At 55.1% G+C, this 13,111-nt stretch overlaps 1 protein-coding gene across 1 annotated transcript in view; it reads left to right on the forward strand.

Annotated features, from left to right (window-relative positions):
* Fam20c (FAM20C, golgi associated secretory pathway kinase) overlaps positions 1–13,111 on the forward strand; it is a 45,725-nt gene that overhangs the window by 25,158 nt on the left and 7,456 nt on the right. The window contains exons 4-5 of the mRNA XM_004629577.2: positions 10,516–10,608; positions 11,926–12,041. Coding sequence (XP_004629634.1) covers positions 10,516–10,608; positions 11,926–12,041 — 209 coding nt within the window. The remainder of the gene's footprint in view (positions 1–10,515; positions 10,609–11,925; positions 12,042–13,111) is intronic.

Below are 13,111 nucleotides of genomic sequence, written 5' to 3' on the forward strand. Positions count from 1 at the left end.
GGGTTTGGGATTCATGCTTTCCAGGGTATACGAAGGTTGATGCATGGTCCATCCTTCTCTGGACCTCAGTTTCCTGTCTGCTTCCCTAGAGCCTTAGGATGCCTGGCTCTGGCTGGGAAACCTGGGGCCAAGGGTTCTGGAAACACGATGAAATAACTGCCCATGCCCAGAGGTGACCAGTGCTTTGCTGTGGCATCTGCCCCAGCTTCCACCTCCTGTTCTGTCACCAGTCATCAGTGCTGCCCGGAGAATGTGCTTGCCCAGGACACATCAGACCAATGCTGCCTTTCCTGCCTGGTGAAGGCAGCAACTACACGTGCAGAGACATCTTGAGCCACCTGCTCTGCAGTGCTTCTGCAGCACCTGTCCCCATCAGCCCTGGAGAGTGGAGTCAGGCAACCATGGCTCCACCTTTCATCCCCCTCATGGCTGCTAGGGATCTGATGGCCTGCACCCTACCTGTGCCCACCTTGGGCCTCTTCTGCATGATGGCTTCTAGAGCTGCCTTGGGATTGGACTCTGAGGACCAAGCACTTGACTTTAAATCTGGCCTTTTCTGGCTGAGTGTCCTCTCCCACCGGCTATGGAGTGGGCATCTTGGAGAATCAGGCGGGGCCTCACCTAAAATTCTCAGTGCAGTTCTGAGCTCACAGTGAGAGGCAGGTAAGTGTGGGGTTTTATTCCTTTCAGGCTTTGGTAATAAGCCACCAATTTAGTCTATATTTTCCTGGAGGAAGAGTCTCCCACAAGTTAAAGGCTGACGTGGGAACAGTCCATAGTGACTCAGCCTCAGGTCCCAGCCAGAGCCAGAAATCATACGGGATGATTCCCATTGTGTGTGGTGTAGTTGGCATCCCAGCCACCCAGAGCAGCCTTCCAAGGAAACAGCCGACCCTCCCATGTGGAGCCTAGACCTTCTTAGGGTAGATCCTGCGCCTGACCTCTCGGTCAGTGGCTCCACCCTTGCTGTGCCCACTGAAGCCTGGATGCCCACCCAGGTGGCTAGCATCCTATGGCCTCACAGAGACAGCTCTGGCACCAGGGAGTCATGGCACTGAGAAGCAGTTCTGGTCCAGGAGGAAACAAACATAACTTTGTGGATGGAAGGCGGAAGCCCTAGAGATTCTCTGCCATTCTCTGGCCATGTGATGGGCACATGCCTCTTCCTCCCCAGATGTTCCTGTCATTAGATGGGACAATGGGGGGGGCCATTGGGAGCCCCAGAAGCTGGGGGTGGACACATGCTGCTTATTGAATTCTGCTGCTCTCAGCTGTTTCAGGGAACAGTGGTACGGTTCTTTCTTGCAGAATAGTCTGTGTAATTTTCTGAAAGTGTCATAAATTCTAGCCTTGAGAGTGTGGCCAGACCCATAGGAAATAGACAAGAGTCTGGAATGGCACACCTCCCCCGCCCCAAGTGAGGAGCTCCGTCGTGCTGCCCACATGTCCTACTGTGGAGTCGCCAACAGTGAGCTTCATGAGGCTTCTGTAATGAATGTCGCAGATCTAGCGCCCACTATGACGTGAAGCCCTCTGCTGCACCATGGGCTGCATTCCCACGGTGGCTCTGGGGAAGGCCCACTGCTTCTCCTTTCCTGTGTCTTCAGTCACCAGATCCCTTGCTCATGGCCCCTTCTTCCATCCCCAGAGATGGAGAGCCAGCGTCTCTGTGGCCCCTTCCTTCCTGGGCCCTCTTGTAAGGTCCCCATCACTTGTGTCCAGCAAGCCCTCCTGAAGGACTCTCCTCATCTCAAGACCCTCACTTGCATCTACAGAGTCCTTTCTGCCATGTAAGGTGCCACATGCACAGATTCTGGGGATTCCTCCCAAGGCATCTTTAAGAAACCATTGTTCAACCCACCACAGATTACCAGGGAGGGTCAAGCCAGAAGTCACTGTCACTTTAGTATAAATAGGCACAACCAGCACTTTCTGTGTTTTCTTGGGAAGTAAGGAAATTCCTTTTAAAGGGAAGGGGAAAGCATGTTCATCACTGGGGAAGACAGAGGTATGTGGACTCCAGAGGCTGTGGAAAACCTTCAGACAGTGTCAGCTGGGACTTGGCTTTTCTCTGGGGCTGCCCATGGATGCTTACTTTGTAGTGGCCTTCGGGCCCAAGGTGTGGCACTCATGGGAGACACGAGTGCTGGGCTGGGTCCCAGCCCTGCAGGATCTCACCTGGCCCTGCCTCTCCTCCCTGGCTCCCATTAGTCTCCCTCTGCAGGAACACCCCCTTGGAGTATGGCTCATGCCTCTACCCTGCCCCATCAACCCTGAAACTCTCTCCCGCTCAAGCCTGAGCCAGGGAGTAGCCAGGGATGGCTCACTGTGACCTTGGATGGTGGCCTGAGATCCCGGAGCTGATGTCTTCCAGGGTGAGGTACAGTGGGCAGAAAGCAGCCCCAGCTCCTGGAATGGGCAAGGTGGGACCCACAGGCCCCAGCCCTTTGTCTGCTGAGTCCCAGGTGCAGGGTGTCAGTGTCTCAGCTCAGCTTGCAGGCTCTGCCCAGATGCCTGCTGAGGAGGGTGGAGGTTAGCAGGGCCACAGACACCCTGTGGGTGCCCATTCAATGCACAATTAAGAGATTCAGAAAGTGCCATGGACCCTCCTGCTCCAGGAGCCCAGTGATAATGTGGTGGCAGCTCTGTCCTGTGGCAGGAGAGCCAAGACTCTCTCTCTCCAAAACGAGACCAGAGCAACCCCGTCCCAAAAGCCTCCATCCCCATCCATCCTCCCCTACCACCCATGGCAGCAGTGCGGGCCTTGGCAGGATGGGCCCTGGGCCATTTCCTTGGAGCTTTGTGGGACATTGGAAACAAGGGGGTCTGGGAAGGGAATGGTGAAAGCATTTAGCAGTGGGCATTCAGTCCCCAGCACCCTACCCGGGCTCAGCACAGCAGCTCCTTCACAAACACAAGCAGGAGGCTCCCACTGATCCACCAGGCAGGAGCCCAGCAGAGCCTGGAAAGTGTGTGGGCTGCAGGTGATGATAGGCAGACAGCATTTTGGCGATCTGTGCATGAGTTTTGGGATTTTAGGATAAGCTCTCTCCCCAGTGGGCCCCTTTATTTCACCCATACAAGCTCTGTTTACTTTTACTAACTTCCTTTTTTGAATCTGATGACTACTTACCACACACCCCCCAAACACACACACACACACACACACACACACACACACACACACACACACAGAACCCTCTGGGGCAGGCCCCCTCCTGCCGCATAGTTGGAGTCTACAGCTGCATGTGGGTGGGCCAGCAGGCAGCCTGGCCAGTTCTGTGGGGCACCCGTGTGGTTTGCAGGTGCAGGTGTCCACAGCCAACAGGGTGTCCCCAGGTCTCCCATACTGCAAAAATGGCAACCTTAGGTCCTGGGTTCCAGGGCACTTGGATGGTGACCCTCCTGGGTCAGAAAGCTTTGTTCCAGCTGCCCTGTTCCCCTCCTGACCAGGACAGATTCATGTTTTGAGTGCTGAGCCAACCAAGTATCCGATAACATCTTCCACCTTGGAAGCAGGACCGCGCCTTTCATCTGCCCTCCACACCTGGTGCACCTTTCCACAGCATGCCAGATGGGGAAGGGGGGCTGCCAGCTGGCCGAGTTCAGTGAGTTTGTCCCCTGCCTGAGGTGGCAGGCCCAGTACTTTTCCAAGGCAGCGCTTTTCTCCAGTCCAGGAAGGAGTCAGGGAGCCTGGCACAGGGAGGGATCAGGGCACCCATCAGCTGCGAGTCTCTGAGGGCAATGTCCTATCTCCTGCGCTGCCTGGCACCACTGGCTCCCAGCAACCCCAGAGATGTCCCTATGCCACCCCTGCTCTGTTGCCCAGCTCCTGTGGCTACAGACATAGCTCAGAGCCACGTGCACTCAGCCTTTCTTGTCAGATGGCCCCAGGAGGAATGGGGCACTTTCCAAAGTTACATATTCGAGTGGCTGAGGGACCAGGGAGATCCTTTAGCTAAGACTATCATTTTCCTCTTCCTCACCAGCACTGCCATAGCCATCTTTACCCCTCCATTTCAATGCAGACTTTTTGTTTTGTTTTCTGAATCTCACTATGTAGTTCAAGCTGTCTTTGAACAATGGTGTGGTCCAGGTGGGCCTCCAACTCATGGTGATCCACCTGCCTCAGCCTCCTGAGTGCTGAAATGGATTACAGGTGTACACCCTCACAAGCAGCTTGGTGCAGACTTTAAACAGAAGACTTGGAGGGAGGCACCTTGTCCTCAAACCTCACACAACAATCCCTTCTCACTGGGTGCCCCAGAGCAACTTTCTTCTGGCCCTCTGGGACTGCTTTGTGCTACCTCTGCCCAGAGGCCTTATCAGTGCTGAGTTGGGCACCTGCCCTAGATGCACAGCCTGTAGAAGAAGCCTAGAACAGCTCCCAGTAAGTGGCCAGGATGCAACTCTACCACAAGGCTTAGGAGTTGTGGGAATTTCCCAGAGGAGTTGGAGTGGACCTTGGGAACAGAGTGTGAACCTGGGGTCTCGAGGCTGCTCCAGGCTGAGAATTGTGCAGTTGGAGAGAGAGGGGTCTTTGTGGAGTGGGACAGGGTAGCCTCCTTCGTGTTGGGGAGGCAGCCTGCTGCAAACATGGAAGCTGGCATGTGACAGCCCATAGACAACAGCCCATGGCACATGTGTACAGGGCACGTGGCCCAGCCATGAGGATGAACAGAGAATGGTGACCAGATGGTCACTCTTGCAGAGTAGCCTGTCGTGACATAGGCTTAAAACTGTTGGAGGAGTGGTAGCCATCCATGGGCGGCAGCCCCAGCTTGGGCACCTGTAAAGTTCAGAGAGGGAGGGGACAAGTTATGCACAAGTGTCAGGCCCATCACAAAACTTACACTGAACCCAGAAGGCCACCCTGGCCAGAAAGGGGCCTCCAAGTTAGCCGTGTGCGTAGTGGCCACCAGAGTCTACATGGAGGTAGGCATGTTGGCATGAGGCCACATGTTAGGTTGGTGATCACCCAAGCCACTACCAACCTGAGGGAAGGCTGGGTCCCTGCTGGGTACAAGTAGGGCTGAGCTCCAGGACACCAAGAAGAAGCAATGGCCAAGGCACAGCATGTCCAGGCTGCCCTGGAGAGAAGCCACTAGCCGCTCTCCTCCCCTCAGTGGCCACTGGAGCCTGGGTTTGGCCACATATGACCAAGTGTCTGGAGTTAGGCAGCTTAGGCAAGACAGCCTGGTAGTCAGGGCCCAAGCAGCACACTGGAATCTGCTAGCACCACCCCCAGGATCCTGATCGGAGGGTTCCGGGGTGTGAAGGTCACAGTCAGACCTGAGGTGACTCCAAGGTGTCTTGAAGCTAATTCTAACATGAACAAGCCCTGGCCCTGTCCAGGCAGCCGCCTGTTCCCATGGATCCCAGAACTTAGGTTTAGCAGCTCACGTCAGACAGCAGCAGCATTTCGGCAGTGTCCACTGGGGCCTTGACAACTGCATAGGAGAATTTGAGAAAGCTGGGGGTGCCACATTCCTGGGGACTGGGATGGCCACCCACACAGGCCACAGCCTTTTAGTCAGTGGAGGGTGAACCTCAGTACCAGGCCAGGGTGGTGGCTGCATTTGTCACAGCCATGGAGCAGGGCCATCTCTGTGGACCTGAGGAGAGTCCTGTATGCAGGTGAGGTATGGTGGGTGGCCCACGACCTGAACTGTGGGTTGTGGCCAGTCTAGGCCCTGCTCCACTGTAAACACCAGGGAGCTCATTTTCAAGGAGCAACTAACTTCCAGGGAGATACTCAGCCTCTCGGTAACCTGGCAACCAGTGTGGTGGTTCATGCCTTAGAGCAGGAGGCAAGAGGCCCTGTGACCACCAAGTGGGTGACTGCAGGCCTCAGAGTCAGGATTCAGAGCCGTGGAATGTGCAAAGCATGACACACATGTCTTGCTTCTCTGTGGTGCTTGTCTACTGAGGGGCCACGACACCCATGGCCAGTGGTTCCAGGGACTAGTGTGCTCCACAAAGGGGGGTGGTTGTGTAAGGAGAGAACAAGAAGCCCGCCAACCTATCCTAGACATCAGATGCCCCTTCCTGGGGGTAGGGTATGTTCTCAGTGTATCTGACAGTCACCAGTGTTCTCTGGAGAGGAGAAAGAGGACAGTTGGTGATCAGGTCATGAACATGGCAGGAACAAAAGGCCCCAGGGTACCTTGCCACTGGCCTGAGACAGCTGCCTGCTTTTTAGAACCCAGTGACTTTTAACTAGGAGCTGTTCTGGGCCAGGTCAGAAAGGCCTCAGGGAAGTATCTGGATATTTCCTGGAGCCCCAGGGCCCAGAGGCACCTGGATGTCACATGTGTGACCTGCTGGGAGAACAGGCAGCATAAGGGAGAGAGAGAAATAGGCCAGGGTGTTGGCAGAAAGATCTGCTCCTTGTTAGCACCCTGGGCGACATCATCTCTGCATGTCCAGCTGCGAGTGCATGTGCCCACCCCACCCCCACCATGCAGAGGTGACTGCATGGGCATGAGCTGAAGGCTGTGGGAGATGGAGGCCACTGTGTGCCCCATCAACTCCTCATTAGCCCCCAGCCATGGAATGCCAGTCCTGGAGCAGGCCCTTGGCTGGGCATGGGATCCCCAGGGCAGGACACGCCTGCCCCCAGGCCTTTCCTGCTGTACAGGGAACAATGCTGCCCAGTGTCCCTGTTCCAGGACTTGCTGCTTGGGAGAGAGCCGTGTCTGTCTCAGGCTGCGGGGAGGCCCCAGAGGGAACTGCACATGGTGGCAGAGCAGGGCCCAGGCTGGCTCTCAGTGTTCTCTCTGAGAGGCAACTAGAGCAGGAGAAGCCCTAGCAGACTTGAGATCTCCTGGGACAAGTGCTAAATTTCAGGGAATGAGGGGCCCAGCATCCTGTGGATGTGAAGGGCAGGTTTGTTGGAAGATACTTGCTTCCACTGCCCTGGGAGGTCCTCCCCTGATGTCGGGCGTGTGGCTGAGGCCATCCCATCCCCTCAGCCCTGCCCTGCTGGACGTGGGCAAAACCATGGGCTGCTCCCCACATTCTCTGCAGGATACCCTTAACTAAAGCAGAGCATGGGTCAAGCAGGAGCCACCAGGTGGGCTACTGCAGTGACCAGATTAGTGCAATTGACTGCAGAAGGGACATACTTCCCTGCTGCTAGAGCTGCGCCTCTTTTTACAGTCAGCAAATCAAATACCTTTTCACGGGCATTAATGTTCTTTCCCAGCCCTCATGCAAAGCTGTGCCTGAGGAAAATCAGTGGACCTGGGACCTAATCCCTTTCTTCCAAGATCCTCCAGCAAGCTCTGCTCTAAGGGGCTATGCACATGTGTACTTGCATGCACAAGTTAGTGTGCGTACATTTGTGTGCACTTGTAAGTGTGCCATGGTGCGTGTGTGTGCATACCTGCAGTGGGTGGACAGAGCTTAGCAGCACTGATTCCTGCTCCACCCACCAGAACCTTGGGTGGACTTCCCTAGGTCTGTCCTTCCTTGGGCCCCTCTTGCCCATCTTAGTGTCCCAGAGTCGCTGCTGCTGTGTACTCATAAAGGACACACTCCGAGGGCCCAGACCTCCAGAGTTCCAAGTGGATGTTCAGTCTGCGTGGATAGGATGGGTGGTGTTCAGCACACAGTGCGCCTGCCCTGTGACCCCTCACCTCAAGGCCCCCACCCCAGAGGCACTTGTTCTGATTCTCCTTCTTGGGCTCAGACTCAAGGCTGGGGGCTAAGGGGTGTCCAGGCCCTGCAGGGTTGGTGTGGTAACCACCCTTCTGCAGACCCTGTGTGTGCAGAACAGGAGTAAAGACAGATCCAGTAAGGGCCCCTACCACCGTCATGTGTGCCATCCCTGGTGAGGTTGTGTACCCAGCTACAAAGAGAATCCCAGAAGAGCTTAAGATTCTGGGGGGCTTCCCAGAGGTGGTACCCAGAGGAGTAGAGGAAGGAAGGCAGGGAGGGAGGGCTGGCCAAGGTATACTGAGGTCACAGAAAAGCCATCACAGGGCTCTGCCTGACACATGGCCGCTAGCCACAGGCACTTACTTAAATTTAAATTAATTAAATTAAGATTTTGGGCTGGGGAGATAGCTCAGTGGCTTAAGCACCTGCCTGGCAAGCACAAGGTCCTGAGTTCGATCCTAAAGTACTCAAAAAAAAAAAAAAAAATAGGAAATAAATTAAGATTTAAAGGCTGGCTCCTCCCTGGCTCTAGCCATTTTTTGAGTGGCCAGTACCCACGCATGGGCAGTACTGCTGCACTGGTCAGCACAGCTATCCTGGAGGGAGGTTCTGCCAGCCCACACAGGGCTGGGGACAAGGTCGAGGCCATGCAGGCAGGCCCAAAGAGACTGGGGGCATCTGTTTTCCAGATAGGAAGTCAGCAAGACCCAAAGAGGCGATAGAAGAGTCCCGGCTGCAGGGCCTGGCACAGCCGCACATGGGCCATGCCCGGGGCCACCAGTGAGCTCTGGCTGCCTAACCACGAGTTGAGACCAGGATTTCTCAAAGAAAATGATTCTTTGTTCCAGTGACCTAAACCAACCTGTGGCAGAGCACTGAAGCATCCTGCACAGGCTGTTCCGAGAGCACCTGCAGGCCCGGGGCTCCAGGAAGCTCAGAGAACAGAACTCTTGCCTCAGTCCATATCCTTTTTCCAGCTAAAACTTCCACAAGTTGACAAGAGCCAGTGTTCTGAGAACAGCCCTGCTGCAAGCCAGTACTTCTGAGCTGAGCACAGGAGCCACTATTCAACTGCCGCGGCTGGACCAGGGAGGGGACTGATAGGCAGGCTTGGTCTGACTCTCGATGCTGCAAGGAAATGAAGTCATTTGTCTACATTTAAAAATCATGAGGTGCCACAAAGTCCAGACTCTCTTGGATCTCAGGAGTCCTGCCCAGTAGGGTTAGCATACCACCCTCAAGGGCACCTGTGTGCCACCTACAGCTGCTGCTGGGTGGCCCGCTTCCTCCACTGAGTGGCTGAGGAGATACCCAAGGTAGTGTGACCCCCACTGGGCACATGGTCAGACCAGAGCCCCCTCAGCAGGGTGCCTCTCCAGACAAGGGAACTCCCATGGGTGCTGAGGAACAGTCTGTCCCCAGCACCAGTACTACACACAGGTTCATGCAATGGTGGAGAAGGAAATCTGTCACTAGGACATGTGATGTTCACGGGACCACCTGGCACAGCTGTGGCCCTACCTGCAGCCTGGACTGTGTTCCTCCCCCACTGGAAGCCCCCCCACCCCGGGTGGGGACAGCAGCAGCACCCGTGGAGGACAGATTTCATGCCACAATCATCACTGTCTCAGACATTCTGGGCAATGATAGGTTAATGTTTCCAGATTCTTAAGGTCAAATCCATGTGACAGGGACTTACCAGAGCCCTCCAACTGGTCCCTTCCTCTTCCAAAGCCTTTCGAGCATCCCAGAGCCTGAGGCACTGGAGACTATCCATGTTTGCAGAATGACATTGGCTGACCTTTCCTGCCTGTGGTTTCATGTCCCTGGCCAGATGCAGGGATGAGAGGTGTCAGCATTGCTTCTAGGGACTGCAGAAGGCACCGAATGCTGAGTCCAGAAGTTCTAGAGGGAGAGAGACAGCAGCCAAGCTAAACTGCATGCAAAGCAAGCCCAACTCAGAGCTGGGCCTGGGCACTGGGACCAGGTTGCACCTATCATGCACCTACACAGGATGTGTGGGAGCCCCAGCAACATAGAAGGGGTCCTGACATCCAGCAGAGCCCTGCTTTTTCCCACCACCATGGACAGGATCCCCATGTGAATGCCTACTCCTGGGACACCAAGAAGGGTCCTGAGGCTCTATCACCCTATCTCCCAGCTTCTCTGAGGACACCTATGTGCCAGGAAGTCCTGGGTCTGGTGTCCATGGGACACACAGTCAGAAAAGCTGCCTTAGCCATTTGGTGTCTCAGAGGGAGGGCTGTTCCAGAATGAAGGAATGATCTGAGCACAGGCAGGAGGCTAAGGATGGGGCTCCAGTGCAGGGAACATGAGGTGGCCGTGACTCAGCTCAGGGGCTGCATGGGGAAGCAGAGAAGCTGAGGCCTAGAGTCTAGTAAAGGATGGCAAGCTTCAGAAGGGGCCCAAAGGGGTGGGAAGGAACTCACGGCAACAGGGTCAGTCTGGGGCATGGCTTGTCCCACCAGACCCACTCCCAGGCCCACACACTGGAGGAGCCTGTGTCCAGCTGGGGGTACCTGCTCTGCAGCAGATTTGCCCTCCCCGAAAATGTGCACCCAGAGCGGCAGGCACAGGGTGTGAACAACCCGAGAACAGACCAGATGGTAAAACAGCAAATAAGGAGGCCATGAGGAGACTTGGGGACTGAGTGCTTTTTAGGTGTAATATGTTTGATTGTAGTGAATATACTTGAACTTTTAGTGACAGCTGTGACCCTGGTTAGCACAGCTCCCCAAAATGTAAGTCAGCTCTCAAAGGCAGGTTACAGGTGCCTCCTTGTAGAGCTGTTCTCAGTGACAGACCCATCTTTTGTTGCCCCATTTCCTCCAGGCAAACGAGGGAGCAGGAGACACCCCCTGACTTCTTTTACTTCTCTGACTATGAGAGGCACAATGCGGAGATCGCCGCCTTCCACCTGGACAGGTAAGGCCCCTGGCCCTGGGGGCCACAGTGCAGCACCATCATAATCACCCCATAACTGCCATCTCGGGGCTCTCCATCCAGAGCAGGCCTTGGGTCAGGGGTCACATCCTACAGCCAGCCAGAACACTGAGCCGCAAGGGAATGACCTGCCTGGAGCCCCTGCCCTACCCTCGATTCCTAAGACCTATGGGGCACTGCTTTGCTGCTACCCCAGCAGAGAGTGGCTGGGACAGATGGTGGGTAGTGAGAGCAGGCAATAAAGGAGGAAAGTGTGGAGGGCTCCGTGTCATGCATTTTAACACAGACTCACAGGGGTGAGCTGCTCTGGAAGTCCATGAAGGCGGCCTGGGGGCAGAGAATGAGTGAGGGTCCCCTGTCACCTGTCTCCCTCCCAAGGGGCAGCTCTGACACTGAAGGACAGTTAATACCAAGTTCTGGTATTAACTTGCTGCTGAGCAGGTGGATGGCTGACCTACACACTGTGTGACAGTCCTGTTTCTGTGCCACTGGGGTCAGCCGGGTGTGGAGGACAAAGACCCCGCCCCGTCACAGCACAGGACAGGCTTGGCCCTCGGGCCTCCGAGGCCTCCAGCCACAGCCTGGACCTGGCTGGTATGAACGCAGCATTGGGCTGACCCCAGAGCCACAGACCAGAGCCTGCATCTAACAGGATCCCAGGTGACTTAGTGAGATCACAGACCTTACAAGTGGTGACTGCAGAAATCCCCAGGAGTCTCATTTTCAACAGCTTTACCCACTTAAAACAGCGGAGACAAAGAAAAGGACAGCCGCGGCCCCAAGCTAGTAAGGCCACTGCCTAAGATACATGGCCCCTCAGGGCAATTCGTTAATAAAGCATGTATCTTAGGCAGTTCAGCCTGAGGGCACCTACAGAGGGTGGGCAGGAGGAGGTGGCAGGGTCCCCATCCACCCCTCCTTGCCTGGCCCTCCTCCAGCAGCCCATTGAGACATCCTGAGTCAGCAGGAAGAGCTCACATGGGCATCTCTATTTAATTAAGCAAGTGGCCGTGCATGCAGCACCACTCAGAAAGAGTTCCATTAAGAATGCTTAATTTAATTTAGCTTCATTTTAAATTTAGCCCTGGAATGAGGGCACATTTCAGTGATTGGGTGCCTGGCAGGGCCGACGCCAGTGCACGAGGCAGCAGCCACATTCCACCCTACTGTGCTGACAGAGCCACTGCTAGCAGCTGGATCAGACTGAAGCAAGAGAATGTGGAGGCCCGGCTCCCACAGAGGCCACTGGGAAGCTGCCTTGGATGGTAAAGAGTCCTTTCTTTGCCCTTGTCTTGCCAGGATCCTGGACTTCCGCCGAGTCCCACCTGTGGCTGGCAGGATGATCAATATGACCAAGGAGATCCGGGATGTGACTCGGGACAAGAAGCTGTGGAGAACCTTCTTCATCTCTCCAGGTAGCCCTGCCCAGCAGCTGGGGCCTGTGGTGCAGTGACCTGGGCCACTGCTGAAAGGAGAAGTTGCTGAGAACCCTGTTTCTCAGCTTATGGCCCTCTGTGGGGGCCAGGTGTGCTCCCCATACAAGGCATGAGGTCAAGGCCACTGTAACCCACTGTTTATTTTGGTATTTAATTACTCATCTTCCCTGGCTACTTAAACCTAGGTTCAAGACTCCACTGATCCATCCACTTCCGAGCCCTTCCCAGCAGCAGCCCACACTGAGCCCCTAGCACTGGTGCATCCTGCATGCTGGGCCCTGGGGAGCCTCTTCCATTCCCGAAGGCACCCAGTGGGTCTCCACAGGCAGGTGTGCTGATGGGCAGAGTCTCGTAGCTTGTCACATAAATCCAGTAATGACCCTTGGGAAACCATGCCTTAGTGTGTGCTGGCACATAAAAGCTCAACCTAAAAGCTCATTTCATGTAGATTTTTCGAACAATATACTCTGCCATCTTTCTTAACTGCATGAGCTGTCAGAATCCAGGGCTGTAAACCCCTAATTTAATTAAGCTCTGTTTTCCTCACCCAATATTCACCCAGCTCTTCATGTGGTTTCTTCCTTTCTTGGAACCCATTCATAAGAGAAAATAGGACAGAACTCCTCAGAGAAGCAAGGAAGGATGTCCCCTTTCCTCTGGTCCCTGGAGCCTGGCAGGAGGGGCTAAATAAAGGCCTAGATGTCAGGAGAGTCTTGGAGGGTTGGTCATCCCCAGAATCATCCTTTCCTGGGCTTCCCCCTAGAAAACCAAAACTGACCTCCATCTGGATCCAGGGCTGGCTGCTAGGATCCTGGCATTTGGACTCCCGTTCACCCCGCGCCCTGCCCAGCCATGGCCCTGATGATCTTCCTCCACCCCATCATCCCAGCACCAGTCAGCCCCGCTTCATGTCCCCATTGCCCGTAGGAACTGGCCCCCTGGTTCCCACCTGCCATCAGACACCCGGCTGCTACTTGTCTTCTGCCTTTTACAGTTTTTATTTTGATCTGCATAGTAATGCATTTCTTTTCTTTTTTCTTTTTCTTTTT

Source organism: Octodon degus, unplaced genomic scaffold (assembly GCF_000260255.1).
Source record: "Octodon degus isolate 3935 unplaced genomic scaffold, OctDeg1.0 scaffold00031, whole genome shotgun sequence".
Classification (NCBI taxonomy): Eukaryota; Metazoa; Chordata; class Mammalia; order Rodentia; family Octodontidae; genus Octodon; species Octodon degus.